This window comes from Pongo abelii, chromosome 19, assembly GCF_028885655.2.
Source record: "Pongo abelii isolate AG06213 chromosome 19, NHGRI_mPonAbe1-v2.0_pri, whole genome shotgun sequence".
Taxonomy (NCBI): domain Eukaryota; kingdom Metazoa; phylum Chordata; class Mammalia; order Primates; family Hominidae; genus Pongo; species Pongo abelii.
Window position 1 is genome coordinate 63,856,111 of NC_072004.2, and position 18,687 is coordinate 63,874,797.

At 40.8% G+C, this 18,687-nt stretch overlaps 1 protein-coding gene across 2 annotated transcripts in view; it reads left to right on the top strand.

Annotated features, from left to right (window-relative positions):
• Positions 1-943: 943 nt before the first annotated feature.
• CA10 (carbonic anhydrase 10) overlaps positions 944-18,687 on the top strand; it is a 543,036-nt gene continuing 525,292 nt past the window's right edge. The window contains 1 exon segment of one of the 2 annotated variants that reach the window (NM_001131337.1): positions 944-1,022. Coding sequence is in view for 1 of the 2 variants with exons in the window: in XM_024234139.3 (XP_024089907.1) it covers positions 3,166-3,226 (61 nt within the window). In the remaining variant the exon portion in view is untranslated. 2 annotated transcript variants of the gene reach the window in all.

An 18,687-nucleotide genomic window follows, 5' to 3' on the forward strand; every position in this document is an offset into this window, starting at 1 on the left:
TTGTCTTCCCACACAAGCACGGACGGTAGGTCGCTGTCCACGGTTCTGAACTCTCACCAGGCTGGAATCTGCTCATCTTTGTCAAACTGCTTTTTTTTTTTTTCTCCCTCTCTCCTCAAAAAAAAAAAAAAAGAAAGAAAGAAAGAAAGAAAAAATAATAATAATTCTTCGTGCAGTCTACTTTCAAGGCACGGAGACAAACGCCCCATATGTTTCCCAAATGGGCTAATTCTCACTATCCGGAATTCTTTTAATGTTCTGAAGTTTCATTCTTTTCCCTGCTGAGCCTGGAAGCTCTGTACATAAGAATGCTGGATTTATTTCATCTGGGCCTAGATTTTTAATGTGTTGACCACCTAGAGTCCTTGGCCTTTGTTTCACAGACCAGATCTCACGGCCACATCTCCTTCTTTAAGAGTAGGCAGGTCTGCCGGCAGTTCCTTTTTCGAATCCCTAGAGTCGGTGAGACTACGTAGCTCTGGCTCCCGCAGCCGCCCAGCCCAGACAGCTCAGAGAGCTGCTGATCTGCTCTGCGTTCTCTCTTGTTCCTCCCTCTTCTCCCCGCCACTCAGCAAAAAGACCCTCCAGACTCCTGGGCAGTTGGAGTCCCTTCAAGAATCCTGGGAGCACTGTAATGTAACTCCTTTAGCTCCCACTCCGCACCTTCAGATGCCGCACAGCCTGGGTGCTGGGATCGACACGGGAAGATTCACTAGATTGACTCTGTGCGGATGAACGGGCACCCTTTCCTTCCCCTCCTCCATCTCCACTTATCTACCCTTTGTGCAATTCTTAGACCAAGGTTTATACTGAAATAGCTTCTAAACATCAAATATTAAAAGTGGATAAAAAATCCCTGCGGGATATGTGTGTGTTTGTGTTTGTTATATGTGTGTTCATCCGCGCTTGTGCAAAATCTCCTAACGTCACAGTTCCCAATCGGGACAAGCGCGCCGAGAAATCCTGGATCTTCCCAGGGATTCCCTCTACGCTCCCTCCTCTTCTTCAGTAACCCCAAAGAGGTAGGTTTGAGCTTTCGCAAACCACCACTGCAGCGATGGAAGCAAACACATCTTTTGAGATTTTGTCTTTCCCCTTTCGTTCCCAGCCCTCTTAGGCAAGCAGTTCTGAGCACAGGGTTTTCTTCAATTCCCCCGCATCCACACTGCAACCGGGTGCAAGTCTTTCCTAGGCTATAGACAGCCCGACTCCCCACGAGACCTTCTGCGGACTGGCTGCCCTTGGCCTCGGCCTGGGCCTGGGTGGGTGGGTGGTGCTCGCGCCGCCCCTACCTTCCCCTGGGGCCCTGGAGAGCCGCGCTGGGTGTGTGTGTGTGTGCGCGCGCGGGTTTGGTGGGGAAATCTCCTTCAGTGCAAGCTGCTGAGTGTCGTTGGCGGAAAGTATCCTGAAGCCCAGCAAAAGCCTCCAAAGCACTAGAGCTTCCCCAAAGAAAAGCAGAATAAAAGAAAGACAAGAAGGGAAGCCCGTTCCTCTAAAGCCCGGGTTTCCAATAGTCCCGGATACTCCTGGAGTTGGGCGAAGGCGCAGGTGGCAGCAGCCGCTGCTGGTACCCGGACTTGGAAAGGCGGTGTTCCCCCTTTTCGGGAGGAGGGAGGCAGGGACTTGCAGGCAAGAGTTGCACCCGGTCTAGGAACCTGCAAAGAAAAGAACTCTGGGGTAAGTAGTGTTCTGGCACTGGAGTGGAAAGGGGTAAGGGGTGGGGGGCATGAGAGGGACGAAATGGGGAGGGCAGGGAATGAATTATGCAAAAAAAAAATCTCCAATATTTCGCAGCGGAGGGAGAGCACAGCACAGCACTCCCAGGATGAGTCCTGCCTGGGTCTCCCGCGCCGAACCTGCAGCACGAAGTTCTTTTTAAGAAGAGAAACTCGAAAATCCTGGAGGGTAACAGAGGCAGCCAGGGCGGGGCGGAGTGCGGAGGCGGCTGCCAGGGACTGGGGCCGAGGCGGCGGCCAAGGTGGCCTGAAGCTGTGACACCCAGCCTCCTTCTCCTCCTCCTCATGGCCGCGCTCAGCCTCACCTCCCCGCCCGGGCCTCCTGCCTCCGCCCCCGGGTGCTGGGCTGCGGAGCTGACGCTGGGACTCCTGGCGGCAGCGAGGACGCTCACCTGGCCGAGCCTCCTTCTCCTCCTCCCCCTCCCGCCCCCACCTGCCCTCCTCCTCACTGAGTTGGGAAGCGTCGGGATCCGTAGGCGAGGAAATAACGACCCCTGCAGTTGCATTGCGGAAAATCTCGGCAGCGGCGCTAGTTGCGGGCGTTGGAAGCCAGGCAACTGGGGGTTCTGGGGAGTCCAGGAAAATAGCAGAGGGGCAGGAAGCGCGCGCGCGACCTGGAGAGTCCGTGTGCCCCCACCGCGCCCCAGTCCCCGGGGCCCAGCCCTTCCCCTCGGCGCCCCGGACGCACTGCCGGAACCCGGCTGAGAGGAGGCAGGCTGCGCGCGGACTTGGGGAGCAGGGAGGGTCGGCGGAGGCTGCCGGCGGCTGGCGGTTTCGGGCAATAATCCCTGCCTCTCTTTCTTTGTGTGTCTGCTGTGTCTGCTCCTTCCCCGCCCCCCGGAAGCAGGAGAAGAACGGCCCCGGAGAGCAGCAGCCACCCTCCGACCATGCCCCGGTGAGGGGGGCGGACTTCGAGGGCAACTTGCCGCGGACTGCCTGGGCTTAGCCAGCGAGCTACGCGCTCCCGGGAGCCCGGAATTGCACGGCGCGGCCCGGCGGGGGGCTATCGTCTATGTCTTCTTGGGGCGCCAGACGAATCGGGGTCTGGTTTTTGCTGGAAGAGCCCAGTGTTGGTGGCTTCAGGTGGCTGCCGCCGCCGCCGCCGCCGCCGCTGCTAGTGCGGTTTCCGCCGCTGGTGCGAAGAGAAGAGACACGCAAGCGGGGAGACCTCCAAGGCAGCGAGGCATCGGACATGTGTCAGCACATCTGGGGCGCACATCCGTCGAGCCCGAGGGGAGATTTGCCGGAACAATTCAAACTGCGATATTGATCTTGGGGGTGACTGTCCCTGGCCGGCTGTCGGGTGGGAGTGCGAGTGTGCACTCGCTCGGAAGTGTGTGCGCGTGTGTATGTGTGTGTGCCGTGTCGGGCCCCCCCCTTCCCCCCCTGTTTTCCCGTCGAGTGATGCACTTGGAATGAGAATCAGAGGATGGAAATAGTCTGGGAGGTGCTTTTTCTTCTTCAAGCCAATTTCATCGTCTGCATATCAGGTACGGGACGCGCCGAAGTCACTGGCTGATTTGGATTATGTTGTGATGTTTGGGGTGTATGGGGTTTTATTGTATGTAGCCGCGGGGCAGAGAGGCGGGTGGCGAGACCCTTTCAGTTCTACGGGTTTGCCGCCTTCAGAATCAAAAATCTTCTCAGCCCAAGGGTGTGTGAATGTGTTTGCGGGGGGGGCGGGGGGTGGTTAGGATCTGTGTGCAGTCCTAGAAGGGTGAAGGAAAAAGTGGTGGGGGATGAGAAAGAAGAGGCAGATGGGTGTTGATTTTCAACTGCTTTCCTGGCTGAGAACTCTGGCGCCGAAATCCGAGCCTTGGCAACAACCACCCCCATCCCCTGGCTTTCAAAGTTCCCAAACTCGGTGGTTCCTGGCTGGCAAAATGGACGCGGGGCCCTGCCCGGGTATCTAAACACTTTCAAGAGACTGCGGGAGGATGCGGGACTGGAGAGTACCAGCAGGGATCAGAGATATGTCCTCCATGCCTTCCCCAAACACATCAGGACTGATTGTGATGCTTTGAAACCTGCTGGCACACCCTCCTCTACCCCCCAGTTTTCTTGTTAAAGCACTACAGTGTCACAAATACCACTTTACATCATGGTGTTTCTTAATTCCCAGTAGCAAGGATGTGCTAGCTCAGACCTCTCAGTCTACTTGGGCCTGTCTGTGCTTTTTAAGAGCAAACGGGATTTCAGGGTGTTGAGGTGAAGGAGGCTGGGCTTGTGGACACCTGTGCCTGAGTGTGTTAGGACGGGTTCTGGTTTTTGAGCACTGTCTTTGTTGATGCAGTAAATTGGGGATGGGAGGAAGCTGGGAGGGAAAGGAGAAAGCCCCTGGACCAGCAGTATTCCCCAGTTCAGTGGCTCCTCCCATTGAAGGCGTCCACCCCATTTCCCTTCACACCTGCCACTTAAGCACCCAAGGAAAAGCCCATTTGTAGTGCTCCCTTCTGCCTGCATTCCTTCTGCAGAACTGGGGACTCGGCCAACTTCCCATGAAGTCATCAGAAGAGGAGAGCAGGATATTGCCCCTTTGAGCAGCCACATTTAAGCAGCATTGGGGTGGAGAGACATGTTTCCTGCCTCTTCCTTCAGCCCTGTCAATCCCCTCCCTTTAAGCCAGATCTGATTCTGGATAGGAGAAAACAACCCTAGTTCTGCCCTCACCCTGGACTCTGTTCCAAATCCCAGTCTCGCTCCCAATTTTGTCCTCATAGGGAAGGAATGGGACTCTGTTATCCGAAATCGTTCTGTGTGGGGCTTGGCTACCCTATTAAGAAATTTGTCTCTGTGATACATCAGTGAGATGTGTTGTGTACCTGGCAGACAAGAAAATGTGCCCTGGGGTCACCCCAACTCCTCTAGTGGGACTTCTATTATTCCATTCTGCATCTAGGAGTAAAAATTCTCAAGTGACTTGTAAAGGTTTATATCAGTCATATGTCCAGATATGAACTGGGTGGCATCTCACAAGGCCATATTTTACATCTTTCTCTTCTACATGTCTATTTCAAACTCTCTCTCTGGTTCCAGAATATTTGACTAGTTATAAAATAGCCTTTCCTTACTTCTCCCCAGTATCATTAATAATTTTCAAATCAGACAAGCCATCTGAGTACCTTTAAGATTTATAAAAGGTTAACATTGATTAAGGCTCTGGATTTCTTCCAGCATCCTCTTTGTCCCCAGCCCTTACCTTGAATTTGGCCAGGCAATCACCGAGGGGAACAGGCTGAGAAAGGGTCTGATCTTAGCCTCCAAAAAATGCATTAGTGGGATACCTGTCACAGCTATATTTGATCTGGTGTATCAGCAACTAAATTATTCAAATGGAAGCATTAGGAGGGGGGTTATTTCCAACCCAGGAGGAGTGCTATGGAGTACATGGGGCCTTTCACATGTATTTAGTAAATAATCATTATTGCTATGTAATGAGACGATAAAAGTGTAAGCAAAATTGCTAGCTATTAGCTAAACACAGAAAACTAGGTTAGCGTTCCAAATGCCTAGTTAGGATCTGCATTAATTTGCACTTTATGAAGACATTTAGGCAGGGATGCAACATCATATACTCTTTATTTTACACATCCATAAACAACTTTAAAAGGCCATTTCTTCTCCATGGTCAGGGTGGCCTCATCCTCCTGTAAGCAGAGTCACTCATTCAGTAATGCCCATGTATGTGAGAATTATTATTAGTAATAAGATTATGACTCACAATTGCTACAGTTTGGGAGACTCAGACTTCATTCTTTTTCCATCTGGCAGCCTTAGGATGTATAGGAAATGCAATGCACTAAGGTTGAATAATTGTGGCTTTGAGAGAGTTTAGTGGATCTTTCATTTCTGTCTCCATGATTTGCAGTTTTAATTTACTCATGACTGAGTTCTATTGAAAGGAACATAACCCTGTGATCATAGAATCTACTGAATCTTAAATTAAAAAAAAAATTAAAAACAAAGCACCCCTTTAGCATCTTGGAATGAATTTTCCTGACCACTAAATGGGTGCTAATCCTTACAGAGTTACCAGACATTGATACTTGAAGCATTGATAGAGTTGGCTTCATTACTGAGAAACACCAGGCTGGAAAAGGCTAGTAAAAGTCTGTAGTCTAAACACTTTACAGAAGGAAAATGTTGGTAGTAGCTTTGTCGTATGGAAGATATACTGACTGATTTTCATTTGGTGGCATTTGCTTTCAGGAAAACATTGGTGCTTTGTAGCTTAGTGTTTTGTTAACCAAAGCTTCCAACACTTCCTCTAACCCACCCCCAAATTTCTCCTTGGGCCTATTTGGATATATTGCTTAAAGTACAGACACCTGGGCTTGGCATATTTGATGGTTCTGCACTAATAATTTGGTTTCGATGAAACTGTTGAAAAATGGGACTCTTTGGCCAGGCTTAGCTAGATGCTGGGTCAGTAGCATGTATGTCTTATTTGCGAGATCACATCAGCTTTGGCTACTTAATGCAACACAGCTAGGCTAAAGGGCATGATTTGGGAGTTCTTCTGGCTTTCCGTTAAACTCAGATCTCACTTTGCTGAAAATGTAAGGCATCCAGGGTCTGTGAAGAGATCAGAGACAGAAAGGGAGAGGGAGAGAGAGAGAACCAGAATGATTTTTCTGTGTACTGCAAGAGCACCATTCCCTTCCTACCAAAGCAGCTCAGATCACAAGAATGTATGCTTAGCAACATGAGGAGAGAAATTTCTTGGTCAAACGAGAGCTGCCTGATTTAATTTTTACAATGCATCCTACTTCCTCCTTATGTAACTTTACTTCTTTGTCAGTTTATTAATAATAATAACATCAATAACCATTTGAATTACGTGGCATTTTCACACATTGTGCATGTATTGCACATATTTAATTCATCTAGTCTTAGAATTTGTGGGATAATCTTACAGATATAGCAACCAAAGCCCACAGAGCTTCAGACGAGAGGTTTCACATCCAGGTCTACCTGAGTCAAAATTCAGTATATCATTAATGTTTTTTGGTTCAAGATTCCTTTCAAATATTTTTATTTAACATTTTTTATTTTGATGTCTCTGAAAGAATGAATTAGGTTAAATGAATTTAAGTCTTAGAGAATTTGGAAGTAAAAGTTTTAGATGATTACAATTTAGAGCTAGAATTAAGGTAGCATTTGAGTTGTACATTACCGTGTCAATCAAATAGATGAGGCTATTACCCAAATGCCTCTAGCATCTTAGGATCTGCAATCTCTACAAGCAAGGAATATTTCCTGCACTGTTTTCCTAATCTTAACATGAAAATGGCATAACTTCAGTTTCCTTATGTGTAGAAAAGAGATAATAGTACACATTCCACATATTTGTTCTATCAACTAAATGAGATATTGTGTCCAATGATTTTCACATAGCACAGTTTCTACCACATAGTAAGCATGAAATAATGTCATTATTTCCTACAAATCTGACATTGTATAGGCTTAGTTCATGGTCGAGTAGAGCTTTTACCTTTTTCCATATTAACTTGTTTAAAAGCAAAAAGAAAACCATCATCAGCAAGCACATCTATAACATTGAGCACAAATCCTATTTTCCAGGAAGCCTTGGCTAAACAATTTTGAAAAGTCTCTTAATTTTCCTTCTCATACAAATGAGACTGGTAGCATTAAGCTTTGGTGCATAGTCATGACTGTAACCCACTTTGTCCCTATGAGTCCAATATGGAGTTGAGGCTTGGAAGGTTTACTAAACTACCTGGAAACCATGTAGTACTTATTACCCAGGGGATCAGCGAATTTTTCTTTCCGTTGTATATTATAATGCAGTATAGACCCAACTTTAAAGTGACTCAAAACTGGCAAACTACATATGCTTTCAATATGGCTTGAAATAGAATGTCCCATCAAATAAAAAGCCCCACCCTTACAATGACTATTTATCTGATGGTCTTATTAGCAATGTGGTTTCTTTAAATCCAGTTTCCCATGTGATGTCATATAGCCCAGTTACTGACAGATAACCATCATCATAGATAAAACTCTCCAGATAGTGAGTCAAGAAAGTCTTTTGGAGTTGTATGAAATCCCAAGGGAAAAAATAAATGTCGATGTGAATACCCAGTCCCTTGGCTGGGGAGAGGGGTTTGATTACTAGCCTAAGTCAGTAACTAATGTCTCAATTTATCACCTTAATTAAGCATTACATACTTGGGACTAAGGTCAAAAAGAGATCTAGGTATCATAAATGTGTATGATAGCAAGCCATTATGGAAAGAATATGGAAATCAGAAGACATATCCTTCAATATGACTCTACCTTCATTACCTTTGTAAATTTGGGCAGTTTTCTTTACCTCTCAGAATCTCAATCCTCATCTGTAAAATAAAAATTATATTTGCTTTGCCTATTTCAAAGCATTGCTGAGGGAAACTTCAGAGAGTGATTCTTGAATAACTATTTTTTGCATTATGCAAGTGTAAAGCATCTGTGTCATTACTATATATGATCCATACTTAAGATATAGTTATAGAGGCAAAGTTGAGATACATACGCATAGTTTAAAATGATATAAAGTAATATGAGTAATGTTTATTTGTTAAGATATTATTATAAATGCAAAGTTGTAATGCTAAAATGCATTGTGATATAAAGGAATAGGAATAATGTCTAATTGTTTAATAATTGGCATAAATTGTATAGAAGGGAGAAGTCTAGACATGAAAGAAAAGGAGTATATTAGATTGATTTTGGAGGTTTGGATGAAAGAGACAGAGGGGTCCTCATCATCAAAAAGGAGGAATAGAAACAAGATGATGTACACTAAAGAATGTCCCAACTGAAACAAAAAATTCACTTTGGGAGATACTGGAAAGTTGGGATGAGCCCACTTAGGGAGCTATTGAATTGAAAGAATATGAAGTGTCCTAATATGGTTATTCACTTTGTGACTTTCGTTTTTGTATTACAGATCTTCACATTGATTCAATGGATTCTTGGTTAAAATTTGTTTGAAATTCTAACATTTCTTTGGATTTTAAATTTCTGTTGCATGTCTACAACTAGCACTGTACTTTATATAGTTTGTAGCCTGTTTGAGATTGTAGACAGTTGAGTTGGAATTTTTTTGTAGGGGGTGAACTGGAGGGGGCTGGAGGTAGGGTCTCAGCTTGCTCATCTATAAAACAGAGATGATAATTACCTCTCAAGGTTGTTCCTACAAGGTAATTATAAGGATAACAAAACACCATTTGTAAAATGGCTAATGTGGTATCTGGAATACAGTAGCCATTGGCCAATGTATACACATCATATGAGAGTAAGCCTGGGTTTTGGAGCCCAGATAGGCAGACGTGTGAATTCTAATTTTGGGATTCACTCTCTGTTTGGTCTTGGATAAGTAATTTAAGTTCTGTGTGCCTTAACTCCTCATCTGTAAAATGTGAGGTATAGAAAGTGTACATAAGAATCTGCCATACTGCCTGACATGTATTAATCATTCAGTAAATTGAAGTTGCTCCCATAAAGTTAACATCATCATCATCATTGACATCAATAAGTTTTTGTAAATGCCAATTAATTATTTAATCATTTATTCTATGTTCAACAAAAATGTATCGACAGCAAACTGTATGCTAGGCACTGGAATCACAGAAATGAACAATACTTGGTCCTTAGTATTTAACAAGAGAGTACATGTTGTAAAATAGAAATGTGTATGAAGTATAATGGAAGTATAAAGGAAGAGCAATTAACTCTGTTGTTGGTAGATACAAGTGGGGAAGGGAAAAGATTTATAGAAAACATTTGAACTAGACCTAGAAGAACACACGCGATTTCAAAAGAACAGGGAGAAAGAAGACGTATCATGTGGCAAGAATAGTATGTTCACAGACAAGAAGGTATTTAAAAAACAAAATATCAAAGTATGGTGGATTGGGCATATGGAGTGGGTAGGTTAGACTAAATGACTGGATATAGGGGTTACAAAGATAACCTTAGGCCAATGTGAAGGGGATTGTAAGCCACAATAAGAAGCTTAGACCTTACCTTTTACTTACGAGGAGCTAGCTAATGGGGAGCTAAGGAAAATGACATAATCAGGTTTGTGTGCAACTTAATATTTTTACTTTGATTGTAATAAGAAATTACTTAGAAACCCAACTCCTTGTCTTCTTTTTCTGTCAACATTTATTCTTGATCACAAAACACATTAAAAAAAAAATCCTGACCTAATAGCTCAATTAGCCCATTATGGGACATTCTAAGTGATAGACTTTTTTAAAAATTCATTTTTTATAAATCTCTTGTGGCCCTCATTTATGCTGATCTTTGAGATTTGGTATTTTCAGGTTAAGCAAATACAAATGTCTTCAATTTTGCACTTTAATAATAACAATGTCTTTAGCATTAGATGAAGGCTAAGAGAAATGAATCATCTGTACATGCATTGGTGTCATGAAGATTAATTATGGGCTAAGCAATAGATGCACTATTTGACATAAAACAGATGCTCAAAGCACTACAAAGCATTGTGTAGCAGTTTTATCTTATTACATTCTGTTCAACTCTTATTTCCAATAGAGTACACATTCACTTAACAGAGTATACCCGTGGTTAACTAAGTGATATATCCATTTTACCCACTCTGTGGTTCAGTTACTATAGAATGAGTGTAGAGACCTAAATTGAAATGGTTTTCCTTGTCCACTTAATCATTCAACATTTATTGAGGATACACTATACATCAGGTACTCAGAATCCAACCAGAATAAGTAAGACAGTGACCTTTTCCTCCAAAAATTCTTCATCTAGTAAAAGACTGATTTTTAGAATATTGGTAGTCACAGCAGAATGTGATAGGCATTGTAATAAAACAGTATAGAAAGTGTTTGAGGAGAAGAGAGAAGGGACATCTGACTCATTCTGAAAGTAGGAGGGGTAGAGAAGGAGAGTATGTAGTGTTAGTAGAGGATGCTTAGGGTGAGTCTCCAAGGATGTTAAAGAGTTGTCGTGGAAGATTTTGGCTACTTAACCAAGAGGGATGTGATGAGAGATGGATGATCATATGAAACAGCATTTGCAAAGGAAGGGAGATTAGATAGGACATAGGACATGATTAATTCAGGAGACGGTCAAAAAGTGAACATGGTCACAACTAAAGAGTGTAGTGTGATGGGTGAGGTTGAGATGGAAGAGTATTTAAGGTATATAATTTCCATAACAGTAATCCCTTGCATATAATAATGTCAGTAAAAATCACCCATTTTCCCTCTGTGCATGAAAGGCATCTTTTAAAGGCCCAAGGAAATATGCAGTTTGCATCCTTCATTGGGAGGAGACCAGTCAGTATTAAAGCTTTGGCTCTTGTCCAGCTATGCTCCACTTGGCCCAGACCACTGATCACTTTCCAGTGTTGTCCCTGGTTCCAGATGGCTTCCCAGAAGCTTTGGAATAACCCAGATATAGATTACAGAGTTTATATCATCTTGTTACTTAGTTTATTGCCATAGGTTTACACCCTAGGAAAAAAAAGCCAGGACCCTATTGACTGATCATGGATTTTACAGTATGTCTATTATCATCTTACTCATTGATTAGAGAAGGTTTTCTGTAACTTTTTGCAGTTTTTATTTCATGTAAGCTTAAACAGAACTTTAAAGGATTTCCAGCAGTCGGGGGTTGGGGTGGGAAGGTTTGGGTGGTGACAAATGATCTAGAATCACTTTTATAACAAAGCCACAATTGCTGTTTATTAGCAAGATTGGGCTGGTAATGGGATAGCCAGTGTGGGGTTTGATGACATTTGCATTAGGGGGCCATCAGGATGGCAGTGGAGAGATTATCAATGGTTATCTAGGAGACAACATACAAATGCCTTTGCCTCCTGATCTGGGAGAGGTGGTAATTTTGTCACAGTAAATGAAGAATTAATCTTTAACTTTGTCCAATACTTCATGCCTGGTGGCTGAAGGGGCTGGCAGTAGGAAATGAGACCTGTGACTTTCAGGTGAGTTTTCCAGAGCCAAGTCTTGCTGGCTTTGCAACACATTTGGCAGCAATGCCGGAGTTGGAATAAACACATTTACTGAAGGATGTGAGTCAACATATTCTCTTTCCGCTCCCCTCTCTCTCACTACACACACAGCTACCTTTTACCCTCAAGGAAAACAATTCTGATAGCTGCAATTATTGAGGGAGCATAGGCCTGTCCTCCAACACAAGGTTAGAATAATAGTAAATACCTCAGAGGATTCTTGAAATAAACAATAAAGTAATATATATGGAAGATTTTTTTCCCAGTGTTAAATGTATTTGTTAATTTATTCCACAAATGCTAACAAATGCCTCCTATGAGGTGGGCACTGGGCCAGGCATAAGATAAAATGTAGCAAACAAAACAGCAATGGTCTTTGCCCTATAAAATGTGTATGTAGTGACACACAAATGTGTGTGTTTTTTTTCCCATTACCCAACCCAGTGCCTGGCATTTAGAAAATGCTCAATAATAAATGACTGAATTAACACATAAATGAATAACAAGGAGCGATTGAGAGTGGCTTTTCTGCATTCAGGGGAGACTGAGGGACAAGATCTGAGGCCATGAGGGAGGGGAGATGAAGAAGACACCTCTACCAGCTGTTGTCTTGCTTCTACTGCATGTAGGTTTTTGAGTGTGCAGAGTCACAGAGAATGGGAACCTTCCCAATGAGCAATATGTTTGATAGTTTTCTAATCCCTAGTCTGACTCATATTTCCATTTGACAAATCATCCTTATTTGGGGCACTTATAGTTGTTTAAAATGTATTTCGGCTCTTTTGTATTTATGACACCATACCAAAGGCTTGAACTAGGACAATTAAAGATCAGTGGATACATTGTCGTTCTTTTCTCCATGTCATCTCTGTTCTTACTTGAGGAGATTGTTTAGAACATGTATGCTATTTCTTACCAAGTTCCTGCTTGGGAGAAAACAACACTTTAGAAAGCTCACTGCTCCCTAGTTAGTGTGTTGAACTAGAGTGCTTTAGGGAGAATAGCCTACCCCACTTTTTAGTCTTGATGCAGAGAAATACAGGAAATTACTGTGGTCTCTGGTGTTTTCAGTCTTGTGTCAGAAAACATTACTTCCCCTCTGGCCTTTTGTAACAGAATTGTGGTGTAGCTTGCTAGTTCTTACCAGAGAAGAGCTGGCAGCCTAGGAATTCAAAGAACAGAGTGGATTTGCTGTTCTTGGCTGTGAATTCACCCTGTAATCACCTGGTTAATCTTTACAACTGTGAGGAGATGGTCAATTGGGTAATTTGTTGTTGTTGTTTGCTCGTAATCTTAATTACAGAAAAAAATAAAAAGGGGTTATAGAAAAAAAAGGGGCCCTATTGTTAATTTCTCAGTGGATGTTTGGGGATTTTAAAGTGAGACATCGGTGAGTATCAAGTTTCTATTGGATGACCTGGGTGTGAATAGAAATATGTCACTTGATGTCTAAGTCTTGTAATGCACCATAATGATACTGGCTCTAAGTTACAGTGACTCAAACCCCTGTAGAGTGGAATATAAAGTAGTGAAGTCATTATGTTTTATTTCTATAACAAGTTTCATTCCTGTTTTTCCACTGTGGTGAAGTTCTTTGTGGCCTTTTAGTTTGTTTTAGAACTGAGTTTTATTGGCTGAATGAGAGCCACGTGCAATTTTAAGTGTATAAGTTAGTGCAGGCTTCTTTTGTTTTTTAATCTGCTTTTAGAACTGCTTAAATTAGAGCTTGACTAAGCCAGGTAAAGGAATATAATGTGCCACATCCAAAGTAAGACAAATTGAACAACTTCATGAATGAGAGTTGTGTTTATGCCTTGGTTGTTTAGGCCAATCATGTATCCAGCTGAGATGTTCTTTCTTGGTCAGTGCTCTTTGCAAGAGTCCCTATGCGAAGTGTTTTAGTGTCACAGACGTGAGTGAAGCCGGGAATCAGAGTGTACTTTATGCCAAATATGATATACTATTATGAAAACAATTTAGTAAAAAAATTATTCCCCATAGACCAAATTTTTGTTTACTAAATTTTGAAACTATAACTTTTCCAATTTGTACTTTAAAAAGAAACTTTATATCTTAAATATTTCCCCATGTTGCTTCCTAGTTGTGTCAGTTCAGCATATCCTGGACCCTGACACATACACCCCGCAATCTCAGTGACATAACACAATGGAGGCTTACTTCTTATTTGCATTAATTGTCCAATAGATACCAATGTATGTGTGTGGGCATGTAGGTGCTTGGTGAGAGGAAAGAGATAAAAGAAAAAAAAATTCTGTATTTAGTAGTGACTTGGGAGTCTCAAGGCTGATGGGGGCTCTGCTACCTCCTATGGTTTCCAAAGTTTTCCTGGGCATCAACATCACCAGATGGGGAAAAAAAGTGTAGAGGAAGACCATGGGAGGGGTTTTTGTGGGCCAAGAAGGAAAGCTGTGGGTATCCTTTCTGGTCAGTCATATTGCCACATCTTATTTTGATTTTTATTTTTTTACCATGGGGTTTCACCACATTGGTCAGGCTGGTCTCAAACTCCCAACCTCAAGTGATCCTTCTGCCTTGGCCTCCCAAAGTGCTGGGATTAAAGGAGTGAGCCAAAGTGCCCAGCCAGCCACATCTTATTTTTCTTATTATTATTATTATACTTTAAGTTCTGGGGTACATGTGCACAACATGCAGGTTTGTTACATATGTATACGTGTGCCATGTTGGTGTGTTGCACCCGTTAACATCTTATTTTAAAGCAGTTAGAGAGTTGTAGGCTAGCCTTGTAGCCAGGAGCAAAGGGAAAATGGTTTGTGAACAATTAGCTAGTGTCTGCTACTTTAATATGCATTATTTTTTCTTATATTTCCATAGTAGTTTATTCATGTAAAATAGCATTATTTATATTTAACTTTTCCCTTGTTTTTAAGCATATATGTTGTTTCTAGTTTATGACATTTTTTGGCATTTGTTTTTATCCAAGTAGATATTTATCGAATTATTTTTAAAAAATAATCTCAATATTGTGATTATTGGGTCAAACAGTATGAAGTTCCTTATCATTTTACTGTATTATATCCGAAAGTAATGTATAACCTGTTTATGAGGCTCTAGTAATGTGCTTGAATTCCTTGAGAGTAAGCAAGTATGTAGAATAGTGACTAATCTTTCAAACATCCTTTCAGCAATGGTTTACCTCAAAATCTATTAAACAAACCTAAATAGCTATGGGATTCAAGATGTTATTTTGCATAACAAGTTAGATCAGAGACAGGAAACTGTGGTTAAGATAAACAAGTACCGTTTCTAGGTCTAGAATTTTAAGCCTTCTTAAGTATTGTTCCTGGAGCACATTTTTATACATTATAAGGAAGATAGAATTAGGTGATTTGCTAAAGAGATTACTAGGATGGAAGTTAGGACATGTTGTGTTTAGTGTTAGTTTTGCCACTAGTATGTGGCATGGAGGAATTAATTTTACTATTCTGGGGCCAGTTTTCTCCTTTTAAACAGTTTAAGCATATTGGGCTAAGTAGTTTCTAGGTCCCTTTCCAACTTGGGAACTTTAGTATATTAAGAGACTTTTACAGAAAGTTGTCCAAATTTGCTGTTCATGCTAAACTTCCCCAGTTTTTGAAATGTTGAGGCAACAGGATGAAAATATAGGAAGATCTTTCACGACTATGAGTGAAAAAAAAGCGGAAAATGACTTTCTAGATGGGCAATCATAAGATAAGGCATTATGAGAAAAATAACCCAAATAATATTTGTGGAATGATTACCTTGTCACCCTCTAGTGCAACGCTTGGAAAGAGTCTAGGGGTCGTCATTGACTGCTACAGATTTATTGAAGAGCATTCATCAAAAACATTATACATTATACATTATCTTACTATTCAACCTCAACTCTGATGTTTCTTATTGTGTGACTTTAGGAAGTTATTTAATATCTCTAACTAAGTGTCAGTATCCTCATTTGTAAATTGGAGGCAATAACACCTATTTTTGGAGTTAAGCGGGCTTGAAATAAAAAAAATGGAGCCTGGTGTTTGGCATATAGAATGCACTTGATAAATGGTGGCTTTTGCTTTCGTTATGGCTGAAGCTAAAAGAATAAAAGACACATTGAGCAAAATTAGGAAGGAACTTGGCAATATCATGTAAAACATGGGGATTAAATGAGCCAATGCATGTGAAAGTGTTTAGCACAATGTCTGCACATAGCACATAATCAGTTAAGGTTGGTTGAATCTGACTCACTAGGGGAAACTGGAATGTTTGGGGAATATTTTAAAGGTAATAAGAAGGGAAATGATCATGTCTTTTCATAGCATCATCTTCAGAGACAGTTTACTGGGTCTTGCCCATATGTTCCTTTAATAATTTTTTAAAAATTAAGAAATTAATGCCACATACTTTTAGTTTACAACTGCACTTTAAATTTATCAAAACCTCTAATGTGGGCATATGGTCTCATATAATCCAATAAATATTCGGCCTTGACAGTAGTGGCATAAATAGAACCCTGGCTCAGGAATTTGCTTATTATTTTTCCCACTTAATACATTAGTAAATTCTAGATCATTTGCCAGAGCAATAAAGAAGTGAGGTATTATTATGGCCTAATCCATTTATGATAAAAGATACACTATTTGCCCTGCAATTTTTGAAACTGTCACTCATTTTTACTGAAATTTGGCTACTCTATTTCCTTTTCATTGTTCAGACTTGCCTGCTTCCCCAAGCAGTAATTTGTGTTTATGGTAACCTTACCCATGTTTTTTTTCAACCTATTCTCAACATGAAAACATAGCTTTGATTTATGTTTCATATTCACTTGAGAGAAGGATTTCTTTAAATGATAATTAAATGCTGTGCTATTCTTGGGATTGCGGTATGGTTCCTTTTCAAATATATCTGATCTGAGCATTTCAGCAAAAGGCATAAAAGGAAAACCAACAAGAAATAGGACAGATGATAAATACTGTATTGATGTTAAGTAAAGACAAGCAAACTGTGACCTGAGTATGTCTGTCTCTAGGGAGCCTGCTTCAGAGCTTTTCCCAGTGTTTGGTTTTTTTGTGGGATTTTTTTCCTCCAATCTCGTTGGTAGAGGCTGGATTACAACTGAGAATGCAGAGATTAATGGCCTGCTGTGACTAATCCACTAAACCCCTACTCCTGTTTCTCTTAAACTGATTGTACTTAGAGAAGCTGAGTGTAGACCCACCCCAGCTAGCCTGATTTTAGGTCCCAGTGATTTAATGAGATCCAGTAGCTTTAAGCACATGGAACCTTCATGGGACATCATCACTTTTTGCATTTGGGCATTATTTCGTTAGTTGCTGATTAGTTCCCAGTGGATTATTTTATAACCTCTCTTTTTTTAAAAAGAACATTTTTCACATGATTGTATTTTAAAACTTTAACACTAACATAATCCAATTTAAAGTAATTGGGAAAAAAGAGAAAAAACAGATCACTTATAATCACATAACCATAATACAACTATTATTAATATTCTGGTTTGTTTCTTTCTAAGCTTTTACTTATATAAGCATTTTTTACTTATTTAAAAATATATCACATTATTGTGTTTGGCCAGAAATTCATGTGAGATAAATATATGGTTTGTGTTCATTAAAGCAACATCCTCCTAAAATGTAGCCCAAATAATGTGAAAATAATTATATACATAGATGGATAGATATGCCATTGATGGAAATCAAGATTTAATACTAAAGCAGTGCACTGGGATTGTATTAAATTTGAACAAAATTTAAATTTACAAATATTTTATTATTGATTTGGTGATCTTAAAAAATAATTCATAGGAAGATAAAAAGATGACAAATGTAATTATAGTATTGGGGATCTTTGAGGAGAGGGAACACTGGAGAAACAATTTAGAAATGATGTTAAAAGTATTTTATTTAACTATTAAAATGCAGAAATATGTTTAAATCCACTGAGATGCCATATAGCTTGAGTTGAGAATGATTAAGAGCTGCATTTAAACCCACACTCTGCCTCTTACAAGCTGGTTGGCTTTGGGTAAGTTAACTTCTTATGTATCTCAGTTTTCTAATGGAGATAAAAATAACGCCATTATTTTTTCTAATGGAAATAATTATTATTTCTAATGGAGATAAATAAATTATTCTAATGGAGATAAATAAATTATTATTTCTAATGGAGATAAAAATAACCCCATCAGCTCCTGAGGCCTGAGGAGGTTGTGGGGAATATGAGCGGTGCTGTCTCTCTCAATGTGCCCTTTAGATGATTCCCCCTCCTAGGGCTGCCTGCACGGGTTGTAGGCTTGGGAAAGATTGTGTAGGTGACAGTGAATCAGAATGAAATGGTAGATTTTGTGTAGATGCATTTGTCTGTTGTAATTTTATACATATATATTAAACTTACTGTAACTCTACAGTTCATTTCTGTTGTAAAACATCATTAAACCATTTTCCAAGTATTTTCAAAAAAAATAACCCCATCAGTGATTTTTTATAAGCATTATTAAATGACATATGAAAGTAAAGCATTTAGTACACTATTATCAGGTACATAATAATGGCTTAATAAATGTGATCTGGTATTAGCATCAAATTCATAACATGTGAGATGCAGCCAACCATAGTCTCTTTGTAAAGGAGGAAGACTATTTGAGTTAGCTGCTTTGTAGGGGATATAGTACTACAAGCTCAGAAACCTTCAGTACCTGTCACTGACTCTTAAAAATAAAGAGTTCACACTGTTGAAAGTGATGTTTTAAAGTCTTCCATGATGTGCCATAGACTGACCTTTCCAACTTTGCTCCAATTTCCAACTCAGGATTCTGTGAAGGCACCTTGTAGACACTTACCTGTGCTTTTGCTCGTGCTGTGGTTTTTACCTTATTTTGACGCACCTGAATCCTACATGGCTTACTCGTAGGTTCTCACATGTTCA